Source organism: Pyrus communis, chromosome 17, assembly GCF_963583255.1.
Source record: "Pyrus communis chromosome 17, drPyrComm1.1, whole genome shotgun sequence".
NCBI lineage: Eukaryota > Viridiplantae > Streptophyta > Magnoliopsida > Rosales > Rosaceae > Pyrus > Pyrus communis.
In genome coordinates, this window is record NC_084819.1 from 17,640,034 (window position 1) to 17,664,395 (window position 24,362).

The following is a 24,362-nucleotide window of genomic DNA, read 5'->3' on the forward strand; positions in this document are numbered from 1 at the left end:
AGGGCCACAGAGGCTCCAACGGCCTCTGCACATTCGTCCACCTCTCGTTCTTTAATTTGTTCAAACATTGGGGCCCCAATTTTAGGGACCTCTGTAACACCATCTTCAGCTAACAAGCCTCTTAGGTGGAGAAGAAGATGTGGGAAACGAGAGAGAGATGAAGGGAGGAAGAAGAAGGAGAGACTTATGAGAGCAAGGGATAACTCGAAGGTGGAAGAAGAAGAACAGGCAGTGGGGGTGGGTTTTTGGATGGGAGGGGAGGTGAAGAGTGGAGGAGAGGGAGGTGGGTCGAGGAGAATGGGTTTCTGGGTTTATTCTTTTCTTTTTCTTTTTTTTTTAATTAATTTTTTAAATTTTTAAATTTTTTTTATTAATTGTTTAGCCACATGGCACAAATGTGGCAGCCATGTGGTATAAATGTGGTAGCCATGTCAGCTCTTAACAGAGCAATGGATGAAAAATGTAACAGAGTTATTATATTGAAACAAAATAGTACGTGATGTATGAAAGTGAAATGTTTTGAAGATATTGTTTGAGGTTGTAATAAACATCAAACCTGAGGTGGTAAAGTGTAATTTACCCTTAAATGAATGTTAGAATCGGTTAATTAAGGTATAGAAAGATTGTTAGGGCTCGTTTAAGAGTGCTTTTAAAATAACGACTGAAAGCGTTTGCAAAGAAAATATTTTAGGTTTCAAAAGCACTTGAAGTGCTTCCTTTCAAGAAACACTTCAGGTGTTTTTCTGAGATTCACTTGTATTTTTATTAAAAATGGTTTCAAAAGCATTTTCACTAAAAATGTTTTCAACTATTTTAAAAGCTTCCAAACGAAAGCTTATTTGTTGATGTATGCCTGCTCATATTTTGATTTTTTTTTTTTTTTGTTTTTTTTGTGAAAATGTGATTATTGAGTAACACTCATCCACTTTTGCGACCATTGAGTTTGACGCCATTTGTAAGTAGTTTCACCATTTATTAATTTACATAAGTATTTTTATTGAATATTTAATATTGTGAAGCAAGCAGCATTTTACCACAACATGGAAAGGTGTTGAGTCCTTACATGACAATGTGAGTTCAAATTCTATTGGTGTCTAATCTAACAAATTTATCGTATGGCAAAAAAAAAAAAAAAAAAACGTAAAAATCAACCAAAAATATTTGTGAAAACGATCGGTTCCGTTTTGACAGTCGGAACATCTCTGAAATGTCCTACATAAATTTTTAATCGCAAACCCGATTACAAATCGTGAGTGTTAGCTCAAACTTTCAGTAAAAATTCAACCGTTGTGTTTTCAAACAATCTTTTTCCTGGAAGTAAAGTAGTTACGGCCGTCCAACAACCAAACTCATTCAACCGTTTTGTGTATTTGGGGAAAAGAAGCCAAGTCATATAGATATAGCTACCAAATTCAGAAGTTGATCAAAAGTGAAGAAAATAATGTTGGTCGCAGAAAAGAGCCTTGTCTTTGAAAGATATGTCTGAAGATTCCACGACGCCGGAAAAATTCACGTTCCCGTTGAGGGTCAGGGTTTCGAATACGGTTCTTCCTAGGGCTGCGGTTGCGGCATTCGGGTTCGGATTCATCAATGAGGGATACAGTGGAGACTGGTCGAGGATTGGAGCCATCGCAAAAGAGAGTGAGGAGTTGCTCAAGGTTGCTGCATTTGTAGTTGTTCCCTTATGTTTGTTTCTCATTTTTTTCTTTTCCAAAGAAGTTGAGGACTGAATTTTTAAGATGGGATTGTGTGGTTAGAAGTGTGGAATGAAATGATTCTCTGAATTTCAATGCTGTTAAAAGTGCTTTTATTAGAAAAGCGTCGAAATTTTATTAAATCCAAGTGCTTTTTGAAAAAACAGCTCGAAGTGCTTCTGATCATTAGCACTTTTAAGTTTTTTCTACCTTGAAGAGAGACTATTTTTATAGGGAGCAATTCTGCTAATAAGGTTGCAAGTGTAAACATGTTGAAATTTCTATATATTCAAATGATTTATTTAACTGCTTTCTAAAAAAGTACTTAGGTGTGCTTCTACAACCGTGCTTAATTGTAAGTTTTTATGTCAAATGTGGTCACTCGTTAGAAACGTTATCGATTGTCAAAAAGCACGTTTAAAGAAGTCTTGCATCAAATCCAAAAGAACCAAGACACAACGTAAGAATATTATATGCCTATTTGTCAGTTGAAATCAAGAACGCTACGTATTCTTTTGCTACATTTATGTATATATGGATACAGAAAATTACAATTACGAAAGAAGAAATTAACACAAAACTTCGTTGCACTCCATAATTACTACTTGGGTTCGATTTTCGCTGAAACAATGTGTCCACCGCTATAATCAAGGGAGCCGGTGCTGTCATTGAATTCCTTTTTCGGCAAGCCATCGTTGTAGGGATGTTTCGGAGCACCTTTTGATTCTGCAAACCCTGTGGCTGATGAAGATGCTGATGTTGAGTTTGTGTTCATCCCATCGTTCTGCAAAATGGTTTCGATAGCCTTCACAACTTCACTCATCATGGGACGATCTCCAGCTGATTCTTCGACACATTGCATGGCCAGCTCCAAGAACCTCCCAAACCCAATAAGAGTTCCCGAGTTTCGAATGTTTCGATCTATTAACTCCCTCAAACCGTAATGCTCTTCGTCATTCTTGTCCATCACCAACTGTACCTCGCGGACAATGTATTTTCCCTTCTCGATTGGATGCCTAGCAGTTATCAGTTCAAGCATAACGACTCCAAAGCTGTATACATCGCTCTTCTCGGTCAATTGTTGAGTCATGTAGTACTCAGGATCCAGATAGCCCTGAAAGTGTAGACGGTAACTTACAATACAAGAAATGTTCAAACTGGAAAACACGATTTTCCTCCTTAGTGCTTACCCTAGCAGAGTACATTTTAGGTAGTTATAAATGATAACATTCGAAATGCTTAATTGTAAACTTACCATTGTTCCCTTGACCTGAGTCGAGACATGTCCTTTTCCGCTGTCATTGACGAGCTTCGACAGGCCAAAATCTGCAACCTTCGCTGTTAAATGTTCATCTAATAGAATATTGGTGGACTTCACATCTCTGTGAATTATAGGAGGATTTGCAAGCTCATGTAGGTAAGCCAGTCCTCTTGCCGAGCCAAGAGTGATTCGGAGTCTCCTCTTCCAATCGAGATGAATACCAGATCTCCCTGCAACTCATATGAAAAGAAAGCTTATCATTACGTGTTAAATCGATGGTACTAAATGAAACACATAAAACTAAAAATATGAATTAGTGAGAAGTAAAATCTAGAACTGACCTGACAAGCTTTCCCTAAGTGTTCCATTAGGCATAAACTCGTAAACCAGCATCTGCTCTCCTTGTTCGAAACAGAATCCCAAAAGACCAACGACATTTTTGTGATGAACGCGAGAGAGCAACTCGACTTCAGTCTTGAACTCGAGGCCTCCCTGCATGGATCCTTGCTGAGCTCTTTTGATTGCTATCACTTGTCCATCAGAAAGCATGGCCCTGTAAACCTATGGATAGCCAACCAAAAAGTATAGAAAAAAAATCTTTTAAATTCAATCACAATTTCATAGCTGTTACTGAATGAGTTGAATATATAACCTTCCCGTAGCTGCCAGATCCGATCTCATTACTGTCAGAGAAATTATTGGTGCACCACTTAAGCTCTTCATACGAAAACCATCTTGCTCCCTTTAACTGTGGTGCACCGCCACTATCATTTCCGCTTGGTGCCCAAGAAGCTGGAAGATAGAGGAGAGTAGTGAATATAAGCTGACCAGTACCTAGTATTAATGATAGAATTTCAGTCTAAAAATCATCCACAATGGTTACTCACCGAAAGGTCTGCTTAAACCAATGGCTCTTTCCGCACGTTTCTTTTGCCTAATGGCATAAATTCCTACTACCACGAGGCCCACAACAAGAACGAGACAACTAACTAATATCCCGACAGTGATCATAGAGCTTTTATGCGTGTCTGAAACAATTCGGGTTTTTTACTGTCAGTTTAATTGATCTTCTAATGCAGGGAAAGTGTATATGAACACTGTGATTTAAAATTACCTGGGAAATTATATGAAGCTGCAATAAAATTGAAGGGTCCAAATTCCTCTGGTGGCTTCTGAATCTGATGGCTCATATTTAAACCAATCCTGATAATCTCTGACCTATTAAAATATGTTCCTGTTGGTGGAAAGAGAGCCACATGTACTTTAAGATGGTCGTCGTTGTCGAAGTAAGGGTTCTTAAGTGAAACTGAATGGGGAGTGAGGTTAAGTTTCTCCCATAGGATCGTTTCTAGGGATTTAAACAGAGTCACATTTGTCAAATCCCTGAAAGGGGGCGCTAGGAAATCCAGTGTTCCTTCAAAAGGATATCCACATTGACAACTCTGCGGGCTTGGCTGCTGACCCCCGGGGCATGTAATGGATGCACAATTCGTGCTAGTAGCATACGGTTTTGTATTTGATTGTGGAGGCTGACAGAACGAATGCGAGCTATATTCGTTGCACAATGGGTTCCCAACAAGTCTGCAATATATAAAAGTCACAACTAAGAATGATTGTCCCATGAAAATACAGAGCATCATAGAAAATTAAGATCGAGGCCCGTGCACTGTCTTACATTAATGTATTTTTGTACTCATCACCCAGAGTTATTTCCTCAATCTTATTGTTCTGCAGATCAACAAGCGTCAGTTGCGGACTGATGTTATCACCCATGTTCAATGTGCCGTTAAACGCATTGTGTTTCAGTTTCCTGTCGAGTCACAGAAAAGATGAATGACCAGTTTATTGAAATCGCAGCATGTAGATGAATTATTCCGTTATTCTCCTTATACTTACACTTGCTGCAATGACGGTATTCTGAACATCCCCCGTGGCAGAGTCCCTTGAAGCGCTACATTTTCTAAAACGCTGGCATCATAACAGTAAATAATTTCAAAATGATATCACAATAAAGTTTTCACTGTCCTTTTCCAAGACTCATCAATATATACCAAGACATTTTCGTGTAACCACCATCGGACTTACATAGTGATGACCGATGGCAAGGTTGAGATCCAAAGTGGAGCTTCTGATGGATGAAACGAGTTGTTACTAAGGTCTCTGAAGCAAAATCATTAGGACTTATCAGTACAACAAAAGAAAACCCCGGAAAACTGAAACTGCAAATGACAGCTCCACGCCATGTACTCACACATAATTGAGGGCATTCAATCCAGTTAGGTTGGGTAAAGCGCCGTCCAAATTGTTGTGCGCGAAATTTCTGCAAGAGAATATAAAAACCGTGTAAAAGCTGATTAACCATCACTAGGATCATGGTAACACCAAAGTATTTTCTTGGAGAGTTTGTACTCACAATTCACTGAGATACATTAGGTTGGAGATATTTGAGGAGACTGGTCCTGTCAGAGCATTTCTATCAAGCCGACTATTGCAGAAAAGAACGGTTTTAGTCTAATAAGTGTCAAGAAGCAGATGCACTTAAACGTGGAAGAAAAAGAAAAATCAAGATGGCTTTTCACTCACAGAACCTCGAGAGTCTGAATGGAAAATATTGTTGATGGAATAGCCCCAGTGAATCTATTTCCATCAAACAATCTGCAAATAAAGAATGACAAGCAGTTTAAGCATAGAACATAAACTGATAGACAGACAAATTCGATACTGATTGTTCGTATCAACTTACACATGGATCAGTTTCATCTTGGAGCTGAAAAGTGTGGGTGGAATGGTACCTGAAAGCTGGTTGTGGTTCAAATGGCTGCAAATTCATATAATCTGTTCAATGTTTATGCAATAAGCAGTGGCATAATCCTCACTAGAATTTCATTTTCTTTTAATACTCACAAATGTTGAGCCGTAAACAGTTGGTCTAAGCCGGGGGTAGTGCCGCTTGAAACTGGGAGAGGTCCAGTCAACTGATTGTGTGCCAGGTCCAGCCAATAGAGGTTGGAGAGATTACCCAAAGAAGCAGGTATACTGCCGGTGAAGCTATTCGTATTCAAAGCCCTGAGAAAAACCAAAGTTATATAAACTTGGGAAAGAAAAACATCATATTGGTTTGCACCAACAGTAGGAATAATGAGTCCAATTCTTACAAGAAGCTTAGCTCTCCAAGTTTCCCCAACTCACTTGGAATAGTTCCACTGAAGCTGCAACCAGCTAGGACCCTAAAAGATGGAAACAGTCTCGTATAATTATCCGATACAAAAACTCATGTTCCATAAAGTTGAAAAGGTGCAGACGTGAAAAATAGCTTGGTGAATTGTTCTTACAGGATGTTTAGATTGCTCAGATCCCCTAATCGCGGAGAGAGAGAACCGGTGAGGCCTTTGTTGAATGAAAGAACCCTGCAATGTTAACGTTTCAGCTTTGTTACAAAAAGAATTCCATCCCGACTCTCATGAAATGGTACAACTCTCTTAGTTACACTTAATAATTCAGAGCACCCTAGAATTGGCTTGATGCTCTGGTCGTCAAACTTCTTGGCCGATCGCACACTTATAATTTTTTGTTGAACAGGCTGAGGCAAAAATGGCAATTAAAAGGAGGCATGCAGCTTATTGACATTGATCATGATTTTTATATTGTTAAATTTGATTTGGAAGAGGATAATTGCGGGTCAGTATTTGACGATTCAAAAATGGAGACCAGGATTTGTGCCTGCAACAGAGGTTATTACATTACTCGTATGGCTGTATGGGTTAGGATACTGGGTGTTCCAATTGAGTATTTTAATGTTTCGGCAATGAGGAAGATAGGTAGTGTGCTGGGAAAACTGTTGAAGATTGATGTAAACACCAGCTCTCAATACAGGGGCAAATTTGCTAGAATTTGTGCTGAGATTGATGTGACTAAGCCTCTTGAAGGGTTTATTCAAATTAATAAGGGATGGTACCATTTGGAGTACCCGGGTATGCCAGAAATTTGCTTCAGATGTGGTCGCTATGGGCATAAGAGGGAGAGCTGTCCTTGGAGAATTGATTGTTAGACCCCACCCCCCAAATATTTGTAATTTCTTTTGTTCCCCTATAGATTATGAAAGTTACACCTTGGTCCCCTATCTTCACCCAATCAAAATCCCCTTTTCAGATTTTCTAAACCTCTCCACCCCTTTCTGCTTGCCACGTGGCAAGCACTCACCCACTTCCTCTCTCTCCCTCTCTCTTCTCCCCGAGCTCTCTCACTTTCACTCTCTATCTCACTCTCAACTCACTCTATCTCTCTCTCGGACTTTCCTCCCTCTCCCTTCCTGGCGACATACCTACACCACCACCATACCCAGAGAACCCAGACGTCACCACCACGATCGTGTGGACCTCCTCCCTCCATCCCTCGTCTCTGTGAAGCTCCGGGGCACCCAGAAGACACCCGACCTAGGTCCTGCGAGCTCGTGGGTTTCGAGCTAAGATCCAACCACCTTCGGGCACCCCCTGGCAAGAAACCAACCCAGGTCTTCGAGCCTAGAACCTTTGGGCTGGGCTTCCAAGCCTAAGGCCTGTGAAACCTAAACCCCCGAGCCCAAAACCTTAAGGCAGCCCAACCCAGCAACCCATTTAGTTAAACCCTATAATCCTGGGATGGGCTTTCAAGCCCATACCCATTTGTACAACCCAGGGCTTCCAGCCCGTTAACCCCATGTTGTTCTTCTCCCCTTTAATTCTCCTTCAGTCCAAAAATTTCTGGGAATCATAGCTTTCTCGTACGACAACGGAATAACGCACGGTCGAAGTCTATGTATTTGTAGCGAAGCCCTCTTCAATTTGATACCATACCCATACCCATATGCTGGAACCAAGAGTGCCCATATGTTGAAGCCTAGAAGCTTCCACGGTTTTCGAAGTTTTTCTGCTGATTCTGGCTAACCTCGCCGAAGATAAGTCTCGACCTAAGAGAAAAAAATACTTCTATCTTCATGCACTTCCAGGATATGTAAGTGGATCTTCCGAATTTCAAGTTTCATTTTCGAACAAGTTTGATATTTATGTGTTTAACTTGAATTTTTGGTGTTCTTGTTGAGGAGTTATGGTGGTAACATTGATTTAAGAGCTTAGTAGCTAAATGGTAGATTGATGAACGACTTTGGAGGGCAGGACAAAAACAAGAAATGGTACATACTTTAATTGTTTATAGTCTTTGGCTAAAAGAGGAAGAATTAAGCATGATATGGGTAAACTAACACATAGAAATAGAAGTTAAATATGATTCCTGGATAGTTTGGGATTGTCCTGATTGTAAATTGGATTAAAGGAGTATGAGTATAACATTGCAGAAAACTTGTTCATTTTGCAGAAAGAAACTATGTTTCAAGTATCCTACTTTGGCTCTTGATTTCTATGTTCTTGTGAGTTCCTTTTGATCTAATATTGTGTATTTTGAAATTAGACATGTCCCGATCAAAACCCATCTGATTTCACTAAATTCATTTGAATTTTGATTGATCAAAATTATGTCCAAAGTTGAGTCACAGGGCTGCCAGACAGCAGCAGAAAACTGGATTTCCAGTTTCAAGACTCCATTTTCTTTTTGGCATAACTTCCAATTTAGAGCTCTGTTTTCGACAATCTTTATATGCCTTTAAAGTACAGAACACAAGCTTCAAAACCCATATAATATTACATGATTTGGTTTAGCTTTGAATGCTCCAAGGGGAGCCTAAACTTGGTCCAATAGTGCTGCTTTTCTGCAGATTTTGTGGAGAGATGTTGTTCTAGATGCATAATGACAAACTACGAATGGCTTGATCCCTTCACAGGATACGTAGGTAGTCTAACAAGACGGTTAGATGCAGCCATAAAAATAACCCAAATTTAATATTGTGCTGGATTTCTTTTAACGAAAGAAATTTGTTATGGTTAATAGTGTAGAGATTAACCATGACGTTATTTTGGCCTATCACTGGATTTAGCTTCCAAATAAGAAGTTTGGGTCATTACAACAGTGGTATCAGAGCGAACGATCCTACTTTCAAATTGTTTTATCCTTAAGCTCTTATTAATGTGAATTATGATATGCATTGTGATTACATTGTTTCAAAAAAATTTTGAATGAAGTGGCTCTCATGTGATATGTGGTGCAACTCCGTTTTGATTATGGAGTCCAGTTGGTGGAAATTATTATTGCATTGTGGTTGCATATTTCATAATTGCTAGGAATAAGTGAGTTACATATATGTATAATGGATACTCACGTGTGTTATTGTGAGCACAAGTTCCTGTAGATTGTAAATGCAGGTTCCCTAGATGATTTTGATGACCTGAGAGTGAAAGGAACTGGGAGGTTCCCCTGGGTTTCGATCCCCTGAACCTTCAGAGGGTGTTATACGGACGGGCTACTCCTGCAGGATAGTCTATGTGGTATAACCGTTGGAAATGGACACTCCTAGATTGAGAGTTACTAGGAGTGAGGGGCACCGCGTGCTGCCTTGGGTTTCGATCCCCTAAACCTCTGGAAGCCTACATGGTCAGACTTGTACTGTATCCTGTGGGGAGGGCACTTAGTTCTGGGGTGTAGGATTAAATGGACACTTTCGTGTTGTTGTGGTCAAATTGAAGTGAGGGTAATCGGCCGCGGGACTGGTCATCAGGTTGGATTATGTTGGCACACGAGTTCTGAGAAGGAATCGTGGTGACAGCTGTGTATAGCCAATGATGGTAAGTGGTATACCAATGATTATGATTATTATGCTAGTATTTATCTAACCGATGGTAGATGTGGTTTGATAATCTAGTATTTATTTAGCCCATGAGGATTGCGGCTTGGTGTTTGATATTTACTTTGCCAATGTATATGGCTAAAATTTCTTATATTTATTCTGCCAATGATGTGGCTGGGAATTTGAGAATATGGGTGAGAATCACGATGAGTTATTCGTTGATTTATTTATTTTGAGCTTGAATAAAATCGTAGACTGAGGTTATGATTTTATTCACTATCAAAGGAGTGGTGGGTGTAATCCTAATTCCTTTTCATAACTTGATGGTAGAAATCTTGAGTACGAGATTTATTTTAATGGGGGTTGAATGTAATACCCTGAAAATTTAAAATATATGATTATGTGGAGTAAATCAAGAATAAATGATTTATGGTTGTAAAAATTTGATTAGAGGAATTTTAGAATTTTGTTTCCGGGATTTATTATAATTTACGTCGAAAAATTTATCGATAAGTGGAAAAGACGAAAATGCCATGTCGTGCTAAACGAGATTTTCATAGACTTATTTGATTCTTGCATATATTTTTTCTACTATTCTTGGCATATTTAGATATTACATGTTACTATGAGCACGTAAGCGCAAACGGATTGGAGTTTCGAACGAGAAAATTACGAATTTTCTAAATAAAATGACATTTTAGTAAATTCAACTGGAACTTTCTGGAAGCTAATGACTTCCTTTTTCTTCTTCCTTGCGTGAAAAACCAGCAGTTTGGGGGGCGGCTGATGTGTTCTTCTCCCCTTTAATTCTCCTTCACTCCAAAAATTTCTGGGAATCATAGCTTTCTCGTACGGCAACGAAATCACGCACAGTCGAAGTCTATGTATTTGTAGCGAAACCCTCTTCAATTTGATACCAAAGCCATATGTTGGAACCAAGCGTGCCCATATGTTGAAGCCTAGAAGCTTCGACGGTTTCGTCGTTTTTCCGCCGATTCCAGCTAACCTCGCAGGAGATAGGTCTCGACCCAAGAGAGAAAAATACTCCTCTCTTCATGCGCTTCTAGGATATGTAAGTGGATCTTCCAAATTTCAAGTTTCATTTTCGAACAAGTTTGATATTTATGTGTTTAACTTGAATTTCTGGTGTTCTTGTTGAGGAGTTATAGTGGTAACATTGATTTAAGAGCTTAGTAGCTAAGTGGTAGATTGATGAAGTGATGAACGACTTTGGAGGGCATGACAAAAACAAGAAATGGTACATACCTTAATTTTATTGAATTGTTTGTAGTCTTTGTCTAAAAGAGGAAGAATTAAGCATGATATGGGTAAGCTAACACATAGAAATAGAAGTTAAATATGATTCCTGGATAGTTTGGGATTGCCCTAGAATTGTAAATTGGATTAAAGGAGTATGGGTTTAACATTGCAGAAAACTTGTTCATTTTGCAAAAAGAAACTATGTTTCAAGTAGCCTACTTTGGCTCTTGATTTCTATGTCCTCGTGAGTTCATTTTGATCTAATATTGTGTGTTTTGAAATTAGACATGTCTATGATCAAAACCCATTTGATTTCACTAAATTCTGTTGAATTTTGATTGATCAAAATTATTTCCAAAGTTGAGTCACAGGGCCGCCAGACGAGCAGAAAACTGGATTTCTAGTTTCAAGACTCCATTTTCTTTTTGGCATAACTTTCGATTTAGAGCTCTGTTTTCTACAAACTTTATATGCCTTTAAAGTACATAACACAAGCTTCAAAACCCATATAATATTACACGATTTGGTTTAGTTTTGAATGCTCCAAGGGGAGCCTAAACTTGGTCCAATAGTGTTGTTTTTCTGCAGATTGTGGAGAGATGTTGTTCTAGAAGCATAACGATGAACTACGAATGGCTTGATCCCTTCACAGGGTATGTAGGTAGTCTAACAAGACGGTTAGATGCAGCCATAAAAATAACCCAAATTTAATATTGTGCTGAATTTCTTTTAACGAAAGAAATTTGTTATGGTTAATAGTGTAGAGATTAACCATGACTTTATTTTGGCCTATCACTGGATTTAGCTTCCAAATAAGAATTTTGGGTCGTTACAACTGATAACACTAGTTAGCACACTATATACGAGATATGTTTTGAAAAGGTTTTATGGCATGCTAGGGTCTATTGAAAGGAAAATTTGGGTAGCTAGGAAGAAGGAAACTGGTGATCGGGATGCACTTGCTGAAATCTCTAACTTTGGTGGTAAGCCAAATGCTCATTCCCGACTGAGCACTGATAATTTGGGGCAGCTAAGACAACCTTTGGTGAGAAGGTCAAGTTCTAGTTCGATTAGTAATGTTGAGGGTCAGCCGTTCAAATTTAATTTTAATGCCTTCAAGACTGATATGTACTATGGTTCAAATATGTCGAAAGGAACATGTATTTTTGGTCACCAATCATCCAATGCAAGTGGCAGCGGTGTTGAGTGAGCTGCGTGTGATCTGAATCCAGGTGAAGAGATGATGAATACTGATCATGCTATTCCAGGTTCAATTTTTCAGTGATCTCGTTCATCCGAGGATTCTTATTCAGCTAAGTCTGATGAGATGTGTGCCCCCCATGTAGAGGCAACCCTTATGGGTTGCTAGGCTTTATGCCTTGGTTTTATTTATCTCCTCCAGCTTTATGATGAACATTGTAGTACGGAACTCTAGAGGTGCTGGTTGCACCAAGTTTAAAGATAACGTTGCAGATTTAATTAATATTCACCAAATGGAGAATTTGGTTATTTGTGAGCCCATGATTAGTGGTCAGAAAGCTGTTTTAGTAGTGAAATCTCTTGGTTTTCCGTGCTTGGAGATTGTGGATGTTGTTGGCTTCTCTGGTGGTTTGTGGATGTTGTGGAAGGATTCTAGATTAAAGGTGGAAGTTATCGGTACCATTGACCAAGCTATTTCTGTTGTTGTGAGAGGCGTTGGTCAGAACCATTAGATTTTCACTGCTGTCTATGCTAGCCCTTGTGCTACTAAAAGAGAGAGATTGTGGGATTATTTGGATTTTGTAGCCGATTGTCATCAATTGCCTTGGTTAATTGTTGGGGATTTCAATGACATGTTGTGTGTGGAAGATAAACTTGGTGGTGCTCCATTATGCAGATTAAAAGGCTTCAAATCCTAGGTGGATATGAATTATATGATTGATTTGGGTTTTATTGGTCCTAAATTTACTTGGACTAATAAAATTTTTTTAGAAAGAATTGATCGAGGGATTTGTAATATGAGTTGGAGGAGCCTTTTCTCTGAAGCTTATGTTCACCATCTCCCGCGAACCAAGTCAGATCACCACCCAATTAAGATATGCTTAAATTCTCATCATTCATTTTCTCCCAAGCATCATCCTTTTCGTTTTGAAGCTATGTGGTTGTGGCATGAAAATTTCAATGAGTTTGTTGATGGTTATTGGAGTAATGGTGGAGGTTCGGTTGTTAATAAAACTTGTGCTCTTGTTGAACCGCTTAAGAAGTGGAATATTCAAGTGCAGACTTCTAGCAAGAATTGATGGGATTCAAAAAGCTTTGTGTCGTGGGCCTAATAAATTTCTTTTTAAATTGGAGAATGAGTTGATTTCTGAATATAATGTAGTTTTGAATGAGGAGGCTATATTTTGGCATCAAAAGTCTCGGTTGAGGTGGCTTCAAGAAGGTGATCGTAATACAAACTTTTTCATCTCACTACTATTGTAAAGAGGAGAAGAAATAGAATTGAGGGGCTCATTAACAATCAAGGTGCTTGGATATCGGAGTCTTCTGATCTGAAAAAGTTGGAAGTGGAGTACTTTCAAACTATTTTTTCCCATGGGCAAAAGTCTAAGCAAATGGAATCTTTTCCTAATCTTTTTCCTGATATACATGATGATGATCATGAAGCTCTTATCAAAGATATCGATATGGTTAAAGTCAAGGAAAGCCTCTTTAATATTGGAGGCCGTAAAGCTCCAGGTATTGATGGTTTTCCTGCTTGCTTTTATCAAAGTCAGAGGAATATATGTGCTAATGATATCTTTGAAATGGTATGGAATGCTTTTCACCCAATGAGATTGCCTGCGGGGTTAAACAGTATGCTGATAACTTTGGTCCCTAAAATTGATAATCCTCAAAAGATGTTGAATTTTGGACCTATTAGTCTTTGTTGCGCTCTTTATAAAGTGCTCTCTAAAATCGTTGTTGCTAGAATCAGACCTCTTTTGCCTCATCTGATTAGTCCTAATCAGGGTAGTTTTGTTCCTGGCATACAAATTTCTGACAATATCCTTATTGCTCAAGAAATTCTTCACAAGTTCAGAATGTCAAAAGGCCAAAAAGGATTTTTCGCCCGGAAAATTGATCTCTCTAAGGCTTATGACAGACTTAATTGGAAGTTTATTGAGTACGTACTGAATGAGGTTGGGTTGCCTTCGAATTTGGTTCAACTTATGATGGAATGTGTATCCTCCGTTAAGTACCAAATTTGTTTCAATGGTGAATTAACAGATTGTTTTACTCCTCAAAACGGTATTCGGCAAGGGGATCATTTGTCCCCTTATTTGTTTGTGCTATGTATTGAGAAACTCTCTCATTTAATTTCTGCAACTGTGAACAGAGGAAGGTGGAAACCTGTTAAGGCTTCTCAGTCTGGACATGGGTCTCTCATCTCTTTTTGGCTGATGATTTAATTTTGTTTTCTGAAGCTACTCCAAAGCAAGCAAGATTAATGAAAAGGTTCCTTGAAATTTTTTGCAAAGCTTCTGGTCAAGCTGTTAACTTTGAAAAATCTGTTATTTATTGTTCTCCAAACACATCCAGGGATGTTGTTAATCGTATTAGTGCAATTTGTGGTTCTCCTATCTCTGAGAGTCTTGGGAATTATTTAGGAATGCCTCTAATTCATACTAGAATTATTTAGGAATGCCTATAGAACTATTCCTGCAGTTAATAGTTCAGTATCAGTATCAAGTGGTGTGTCTATTCATGAATTACAAGCAGATTCAATGTTAGAGCCTGTTTCTCAGCAGCAAGTGTCAAGTGTGCAATCAAGTTCTGATGTGGAAGCATCTAATCCATCTGTTAATAGTTCAAGCATATCTCAACCATCAACTTCCCATCATCATCACTCTAACTTAGAAGTCAATGAATCACCCATGTTGCATGTCCATCATAGTTCCCAACTGGAGGTATTACTTCCTATTTCTCCACAACTAAGTGAACATTCTGAAAATCATTTAATATCCCCAAATGCATTATCTATTCACCCCATGGTTACAAGATTGAAGAATGGGACTATACAAAGACAAAATTATGTTGCATATTTGACATCTTTTCCAGAATTAAAGTCATTACAAATTATAGAAGATGAGGTGTTTTCTGGTGGTTATTCATTTGTGATAGAGATAACTGATACTAAAGAACCCTCTAATTTTCGAAAAGCTGCAAGAATTCCACATTGGCAGCAAGCTATGCAGGAAGAATATGACTCCCTTAGGGCTCAAGGTACGTGGCAGTTAGTTCCATATCCCAACAACAGATCTGTGGTTGGTAGTAAATGGGTTTACAAGGTAAAAAAGAATTATGATGGCAGTGTATTGAGATACAAAGCTCGATTGGTGGCTCAAGGATTTTCACAGGAGCATGGAATTGATTATTCAGAGACGTTTAGTCCTGTTGTTCGACACACAACAGTAAGAATCATTCTTGCTATAGCTGCAATGAATCACTGGGAGTTGAAACAATTAGACATTAAAAATACATTCTTGCATGGAGATTTACAAGAAGAGGTTTATATGCAACAACCTCAAGGTTTTATTTATCCTACATGTCCTACTCATGTCTGTAAACTAGTTAAATCATTGTACGGCCTTAAACAAGCACCAAGGGCCTAGAACTCTAAGTTTACCACCTATCTGTGTGCTATGGGGTCTCATGCTTCATTGTCTGACATAAGTTTGTTTGTAAAGAACAATGGTGCTGATATCATCATGCTACTTCTCTATATGGATGATATAATTTTGACAGGTTCTAATTCTGTCCAAGTTCAACAAGTCATTCATGAATTATCAGAGGTGTTTGAATTAAAAGATTTTGGAAGACTCAGTTATTTCTTGGGCCTACAAATTTCATATCAATCAAATGGTGATATCTTTGTAAACCAATCGAAATACATAACCGATTTGATTCATAAAGCTGGAATGGATTCTTGTAAGCCAGCCACAACACCATGTAAGCCACACAACTCATTACTTGTTACTGAAGGAATGTCATTGACTGATCCTACATTTTACAGAAGTATTGTAGGTTCTCTATAATACCTGACCTTTACTAGGCCGGACATTGCTTTTGCGGTTAATTCTGTGTGCCAATTTATGAAAGCACCAACTGATGTTCATCTTGGAGCTGTGAAAAGAATCTTGAGGTATCTTAAAGGTACAATGCAGTATGGTATTGTGTATTCAGCAGCTACAAAACCGATTCTCAAGGCTTTTTCAGACTCGGATTGGGCTGCAGATTTGAACACTCGGAGGTCTGTGACTGGTTATCTTGTTTTCCTTGGTAATAATCCAATTTCGTGGCAGTCAAAGAAACAAAAGAAACAAAGTTCTGTCTCTCGAAGCTCTACTGAAGCGGAATACAAAGCCTTGGCTCACACTGCAGCTGATCTAGCTTGGATAAGGGCAGTCTTGAAGGATTTGGAGTTGTTTCTGCCCACACCACCAGTTATACACTGTGATAACTTGTCTGCAATTGCATTAAGTGCAAATCCAATGTTTCATTCCCGAATCAAGCACTTGGATACAGATTACCATTTTGTTAGAGAAAAGGTGCAACAAGGTGATTTAGAAGTCTCTTACATTCCCACTGAAGATCAATCTGCCGATATTCTAACTAAGGGGTTGCATGGTCCATTATTCGTCAAGCATTGTCACAATCTTAAACTTGGTACCCCAAGTTAAGATTGCGGGGGGGTATTGACTAGCATAAGAAGAGTAGTATGGTCAAAATGTTTAAAATGGTGCTGATGTGTAAAACTGTTATAAAAGACAGTTAGTTAGTTAGAGTTGGGAGTATCGAAAGCTTAGGAGATAAGGTAGCATTTGGATATATAAGTGTGAGAATCTTGTAAACATTTTCATTCAATACAATACACTGAAATTCATATCTTTCGATCTCTCTCTCTCTACAATCCTCTTTCTCTATATTTCTAAGTTTTTCTGGTTTTCTTTGATTCTCTGAGCACTGTTATCACATTTGTCCCCCTATTTGTTTGTGCTATGTATTGAGAAACTCTCTCATTTAATTTCTGCAACTGTGAACAGAGGAAGGTGGAAACCTTTTAAGGCTTCCCAATCTGGACATGGGGTCTCTCATCTCTTTTTGGCTGATGATTTAATTTTGTTTTCTGAAGCTACTCCAAAGCAAGCAAGATTAATGAAAAGGTTCCTTGAAATTTTTTGCAAAGCTTCTGGTCAAGCTGTTAACTTTGAAAAATCTGTTATTTATTGTTCTCCAAACACATCCAAGGATGTTGTTAATAGTATTAGTGCAATTTGTGGTTCTCCAGTCTCTGAGAGTCTTGGGAATTATTTCGGAATGCCTCTAATTCATACTAGAGTTTCAAAGGCTACTTATTCAGGCGTTATTGATAAAGTTCAGAAGAGGTTGGCAGCTTGGAAGAGCAAGGTATTGTCCATGGCTGGAAGAATTACCTTAATTCAAGCTGTTACCTCGTCCATACCAGTTTATGCCATGCAAACGACCAAGCTTCCTGCTAGTGTGTGTGAAGAGTTAGACAAGCTGAACAGGGATTTTTTGTGGGGGGATACCGATCAAAAGAAAAAAGTTCATTTGTGCCAATGGAATATGGTTTGCAGACCTAAAAGTAAGGGTGGTTTGGGGATTAAGAGAGCTTGATGTTGCTAATATCTCCAATATTGAGTGTGCTGTCTCTGAGTTTTTAAGTAATGGTTGATGGGATCTTGAAAAACTCAGAGATGTGTTGCCATAAGATATGGTTCAAAAAGTTATATGTCGGCCTGCTGGTACTACTGGTGCAGGTATGGATAAAATTATTTGGAGATGTGTTTCTAATGGAGTTTTCACCGTTAAGTCATCTCATAATCTTTGCTTTGATGGAGAGGATTTGCCTGATTCTTGTTGGGATTTTATTTGGAAAATTAATGTTCCACTCAAGCTAAAAGTTTTTCTTTGGTTGATGAGTAAAGGGAGATTGCATTCTAATGAGCAGCGAGTTAAAAGACAAATAACGTCTGATTCTTCTTGTATGACTTGTTGTGGACCAATTGAATCCATTGCTTATATTTTTTAAAGATTGTTCCAGGGCTATGTGTATTTGGGAAAGTATATGAATTCCAAGGCAACTGAGGAATGCCCAAACTCTTGAGTTTAAAGCTTGGCTGCTGGCAAATCTGAAAGTAAGTTCAAAATGGACCAATAAGGGTGTTTGGTGTACTCTTTTCCTTTTTATTTGCTGGTATATTTGGAAATGGAGAAACAAGCAGATTTTTTTTTGTTAATGTGTCATGCCTATGGATCCGAAAGCAATCATCGTGAGAGATGTGGCTGAATGGTTGAAGGCTTGTGTGCAGTCTTCTGTTAATCCTGTCAAGAGGCAAATTTCACTCTCTTGGGATCATCCTGATGTAGGTTGGTGTAAGTTAAATGTGGATGGATCTAGAAGGACAAATTCTAGTCGAATTGGGGTTGGTGGCGTACTAAGAGATCATAATGGCAACTGGTTAGGTGGCTTTGCTGTGAATTTGGGACAAGGGCAAGTTTGTGATGCTGAATTATGGAGTTTATACTTTGGTTTACAGCTTGCTATTGATAAGGGTGCTATTGATCTTCATATTGAGATGGATTCCAAGGCTATTGTTATGTTGTTGAAGCAAACCCAAGTTGATAATTTCCATCCTTTGGAGACAATTATGCATAGCTGCAGATTAATGATGAGACAATTGAGGAGGTGTGAATTAAATCACATTTACAGAGAGAAGAATATTGTGGCAGATCAGTTGGCTAACTGAAGTTATAATTGTAGGAGTTTGAAACCCTCTTGTCCCACATTGGTCAACAGTATTTTTTCACTAGCCTTTATATAGGCTTATTCCTTTATCTTAGTAATTAGAACTTGAACCATTTGGAAATGGATTGAAGACTTGGGCTTTATGGTTGTGTGGATTAGGCTTGATGGTTATACTTTAATATTAATATTAATTAACATTAATTAATCAAGACAAGGGCCTTGGGCCCTAAGGCCCAAGGAATTAAAATTAATCTGATCAATTAGTTTTAATTTCGAATTAAGTTTTTAATTAAATTAATTAAAAACGTTTTGATTAATAGACACAACTCTTTGGAAAGAGGTGTATCTCTTTGGAAAGAGTTGTATAGCTTCAAATACATCCAAAAGGTGTATGAAGAGGTATGAAAGAGCCTATATAACTGGAGTCCTCAGTTCCATCAAAGATCGTTTTTTTTTTCTTCCCCCTTGTCTTCCGTACAAAATTTCCAGAGAGTAAACACACAAAGCAATTCGCTATAGTTCTATAATCCAGTGCGGGTTGTAGAATTAGGTAGTTGTATCCTGGTCGAGCAGACGTTGTAGAACCACAAGCACACGAGTGAGACGGAAATACTGTTCGAATGACATAGCGTTTGCGCTAGCCTCTACCTTCAATTCATTCAAGTTAGTATCATTTTAATTTTTTTGTTACTATAACATAATTGCATTCTGTATTACAAATATTTTTTAATAATAAAGTATAAGTATCTCGGTTCTGTATTTCAATTATTTTATTGTTTCTAAATTGTTCTCCAACAATAATATGGATATTGGTGTTCTTATTTTTGATGAGCCTCCCATTTGAATTAGATCAGCTCTTATTGATGATGCTACTGGAGTCCCTCGGACTCGTTTTGCTGTTGTTTTGTAATTCTTTTTGGCAAAATAAACATGTTTTATGCATATTTTTGTAATTAGACATCAAATTTGTTGTGTGTTGCTCAGTTCATAATATACTGCAAACAATAATGCTGGTATGAAAGGATGAAAAATCACACTCACAAGGATCTTAACTCAGAGAGCCCTGCAATGTCACCGTCAATTTTCCCTTCCACGTTCATTCCTGGTAATTCCCTGCACAGTGAACATCAGAAGAGGTTCGAATTCCAAATCCGATTAAGAAAGTAAGTGAGAATGCTCGTAATTACAACTATCACATCAGAATTCGAAGATGAACAACACTCACAATGCAGTCACCCTCGAACCGTTGCAAGTGATGCCTTCCCAGCGCTCCCCACATGGATCGTTTGACTTGTCCCAGCTGGGTGGAACGTTGCTCCATGTCTGCCTCAAGGATTGGAGTGCATTAGCTGGATCAACAAACTTATAAATCAATCAACTACCCTTAATAGGAACAATGAGGGTTTAGAACGAAATTTAACCAAAACTTCAAAATAATTCACATTAGACCAAAATTAAATGGACTAATTGCTAAGTACACTGTAATGACTCGTTTTGGATATTATGTAATGGGAGGGCAATTTCATAATTGCACTATGGGTGGGATATTTTATTTTAAATTGGGGTTGATGATTAGTCTTAATTGGAGAGCCACTTGGGGCCCATTATTACAAATTTGTCCCCCGGCCCACTATTCCCTTTCTTCCTCTTTCTTCCCAACCCGTGATCGAACCTGAAACCAGCCCAAACCTTCGGCCCTTGTGACCCAAGCCCAAATTTGTATCAAACCCAACCCAAGCTCAACCCAATAACCTAACCCTTGGGCCATGCAATCGGCCCAAACCCAAAGCCCGATCTACTACCCATTAGCCTAGGCCCTAACCCACAAACCTCACCCTAACTCAAGTCCAAAACCTTAAACCCTAACCGGATCCAACCCAACCCGTTTGACTGACCCATTTGACCGTTGACCGTTGACCCATCAATGTTGACTTTTGGGTTAACTTTTTCGGGTTCGGTCTGAGACCCCTCATAGACTAAATTTGACGTCATGAATCCGTTTTCGACGTCTGTTTTCTCTAATTCAATCGTTTTAGTATAGTTTTATTAATTGGTACCCTTATATGCTTAGGTGCAGTTGTTAGTGGCATTTCCATCCACGCTTGTTTGCACAGCTCTTTGCCAACGGTGTAAGGTGAGTAGACCCTTTCCAAAATGCATGTTTTAATTGCTAGAAATGCATACATGAAAAACATGATTTAATGGCTACGTTTTATGAAACGTTTATGAGTAAATTAGTTTCATGCTTTAGTGATTTTACGTTCTTCGTAGTATATATGATTGATGACTATACTACGAATAGGTTTTACGATATGACGTTTTAGCTACTAAACTCTGATTAAAATAGATATATATAGATATCAGAAATATTATGTTAATGTTCTTATGTACTTACTTAGTGGTTATTCGAATGTTACTGCCTACGGGCAAATGATACTTATATGATTGGCTACAACCGGGTGTGGGTTGGATACATATGATTGGCTACGGCCAGGTGTGGGTTGGATACATATGATTGGCTTCAGCCGGGCATTTAGTTGGTGCCTACAGGCAGGAGATATATGATTGGCTTCGGCCGGGCGTGTGTAGGGCCTACGGACGAATGATATTTATATTGGCTTCAATCGAGCGTGTGTAGGGCTTACGGGCATAAGATATTTATATTGGCTACGGCCGGGAGATGTAGTGCCTACGACCTACGGGCGAATGATCTACCTACGAGCGCGTGATGTAGAACCTTCGGATGAATGAAGAAATGTTCTATATGCCTTCGGGCGAATGAAATATTATATATATGTATATGCCTTATATATACACCACTAGTAAGCACACTATATACAATATATGTTTTATGAAGGCTTTTATGGCATGCTAGGGTTTTGAAAAACCTATTATATCTTATGCTATTGAGTTTTCATAAACTTTGGGGGTTAGTACGTTGTTGAATAACTATTTTTTTACTACTTATATATATATCAACTTGGTCCACTCGTGTTTTGTTTTGCGCCCCCTCAGGACTTAGAATCAAGGTGTACAATCCTAACATTAAGGCACTCCCGCATTGGCATATTCGAGTCCTCTCAGTGTAGGACCCATCTCTTTGTTCATTCAATTTTATATTATTCCTTTTTAGTGTCTAGGATTAGTTGTATTCTCTGAACACGTTCCTCGATTGCATAAGCATTGTAATTAAATTTATAAGTTTTATTTATGTTCGTTACTTCAAATCAATGTTAGTATGGCTTCGTCACCTTCGGGTGTCGGACAACACGTGCCTACCTCAGGTATTTGGAGGATATCGGGGTCGGGCGTGTCAACACACAAAAGAATCTACACCAAGGATGCATAATACTAGTATCCCAAACCAATCACACTGTGTCATTCGTTTTTACTTTCCCATATAATAACAGATGATTGGTTTGGAATATCATCACGGAGAATAGGAAGATGAACATGATATCACAAAAAACCTATCAAGTCAACGGATATGAAGGTAGCTCTGAAATTGTAGACCAAAAGTAGAAACTACACAAAACCCAATTTTCCCATGAATTAAGAGATCAATATATATATATATATATATATATTGATATTTAAGACTATACATACCATCATCTGGGTGTGTAGAAGAAGAGATCACATGAATTCCAGAGAAGCAGAAAGCCAGAAAGAGCAGCAGCAGCCGCATGGTTGCCTCGGGAAATTTGTGTGTGAATCTGTGAAACCGATCAGCTAGTAAGCAGGAGCCAAAAAGCAGATTTGTACAAAATTTTACTTCCTTGAAATGTCCAAAAAAGCACTTTTCAAACATATCTTCTTCCACTACATACCAACTACTACACCACTTAGATAGTTGGAATTTTATTTAATAAGAGTCCTACGCATGCATGTACATGCTAAATCTCCACGTTCCCACCAAGCACCAAGCAACCAAAAAAGTGCTTTTTTTGGAAGCTCTGCTTATTTCTGAGCAGTAAAGCTGGATTTCCTGAGTTGGGTTCTTTCAACTGTCTCCAAAAAAATACCCTGCAGGCTACAATATCTAGAGAGAGAAACTAGAGGGAAAAAGGTTTAGGGCTGGCTTTTTTCAGCTTCTTTTAAATGATTAAGCCTTGTCTTAGAAGCCAAAGCAATTTGATTAAACCCACAAACCAAAATCATCTGATCTTTCCAGTTAGTCCAGAACAAAAAGCAACCATCATCCTAATCACTCTCTGTCGTAGTCATAGTCCATTAGCATAGAATTAGATTAAATTAAACTAATTAAATAAAGTGGGAGGTTTTACCGTTTCCTCTGCCCGCCCGCGCGATTTGAGAGAAGAAAACGCAGAATACAAATACAGTGAAGGCAGCAATATGAACAAGCAAAGCAGGTTTCTTTTGAATATATGACCAAATGGGACTCTCAATTAAATTATGAAAATTAATTAAGATTACAACTTGCAAATTAAAGGCGACGGGCTCCTCCTCCTTCGGCTGGGACCGATTCCTGGTTTCATCCATTTTCTTGTTGAATGCAATAATGTCGTTTTCTAAGGAAATATCTAATATGTTCAGAACTAACCAAAATTAGATAACGATATATCGATCACATAAGAACATAACAATCAAATATCGATAATCGACAATTGTAATTTAAAAAATAATCAATTTGACCACTCAAAATTAAGAGACAATACATATGGTTATTCTTCCTCCTTCAGCCATGACATGATATAATTTTGTCGTATTATTATCGGAATTGTTCATTCTTTTTATCACCGTCTAACAACTATCTCTACAAAAATTCATTCGTTTGGACCCAATTTAATTATCCATATATGCCAAACCAATCGACAATCATGATAACAAGTAACACCCTTATTTATGAACCATCAATTTGTGTGATTCATATGAATAACTAAAGGATTTCTAAATCAAATAATTTTTTTAAAGATGTTCATGTGGAAGAAAAATAACTTTTTTATATGTAAGGAGTCAAACAATATATATATATATATATAGTAATTGTTTATAGAGTCATTCTTTCTTAAGTGCATCACCCGTCTTAAATGAGAAGAACTTACATGCAATCAATTTGGTAAACTGATTGTATTCGTGTCTAGGTCGACACACTAAAATATACGAGGACGCATTATAGGCTTAAAAGATATTGAACAAGTTATAACACTTGACCGCACATTATTAACAGAGATGCCGCCAATAACATCCTTGCAAGCAAGTTTCTCTCGTATTTTAGAAATACATGGCATTAAAACATATAAGTTAAACCCTAATTTATCTGCAACTAGGAACCAGTTTTCGTAAGAAATGGATAAGAGGAGTAAGGAGTAAGGACGAACTATGGTGTGTCTGTAACAAATGTCATTGCCTCCACTAGGTGGTGGTGAAGGTTGAGGCCATTTTTATGAAGGTAGGGTCTTCTTCTCCTTTTGTTTTCTTAGCATTCAAGCATATTTAATCAAAGATTAGATCCCCGTGATTGTTGAATAAAAATTTACATCTTATTCAAACAGACTATTTCTAGAGTGTGACTGTGTCTACGACAACAATAAAGCCTTATTTGACTAAGTGGAGTCGGCTATATGAATCTTAGAACGTTACTGCGCTCGGTTTTGAGTCAAGTCTTCCATTAGCTCCAAA

General features: G+C 38.1%; 1 protein-coding gene across 1 annotated transcript; it reads right to left on the reverse strand.

Moving 5' to 3' along the window:
• Positions 1-1,913: 1,913 nt before the first annotated feature.
• Positions 1,914-23,320, reverse strand: LOC137722975 (leucine-rich repeat receptor protein kinase HPCA1-like). The gene is made up of 20 exons (XM_068462115.1): positions 23,006-23,320; positions 22,329-22,435; positions 19,945-20,068; positions 19,761-19,832; positions 6,288-6,362; positions 6,111-6,182; positions 5,860-6,021; positions 5,699-5,773; positions 5,539-5,610; positions 5,369-5,440; positions 5,207-5,275; positions 5,041-5,115; positions 4,852-4,923; positions 4,631-4,765; positions 4,070-4,536; positions 3,843-3,983; positions 3,608-3,747; positions 3,297-3,516; positions 2,950-3,185; positions 1,914-2,808 (listed from the first exon to the last, which is right to left on the reverse strand). Exons 2-20 carry the CDS (start codon positions 22,405-22,407, stop codon positions 2,296-2,298), a joined length of 2,871 nt encoding a protein of 956 aa, XP_068318216.1. The 5' UTR covers positions 22,408-22,435; positions 23,006-23,320; the 3' UTR covers positions 1,914-2,295.
• Positions 23,321-24,362: the final 1,042 nt, after the last annotated feature.

What these genes read in the sequence shown, in the direction of transcription:
- LOC137722975 (XM_068462115.1), bottom strand. Translation starts at nt 22,407, where the DNA reads ATGCGGCTGCTGCTGCTCTTTCTGGCTTTCTGCTTCTCTGGAATTCAT. An exon ending in TTGCCATCGGTCATCACTAT is followed by an intron (nt 4,924 to 5,040) that starts GTAAGTCCGATG and finishes TTATGATGCCAG; the next exon opens with CGTTTTAGAAAATGTAGCGC. An exon ending in ACTTAGGGAAAGCTTGTCAG is followed by an intron (nt 3,186 to 3,296) that starts GTCAGTTCTAGA and finishes TATGAGTTGCAG; the next exon opens with GGAGATCTGGTATTCATCTC.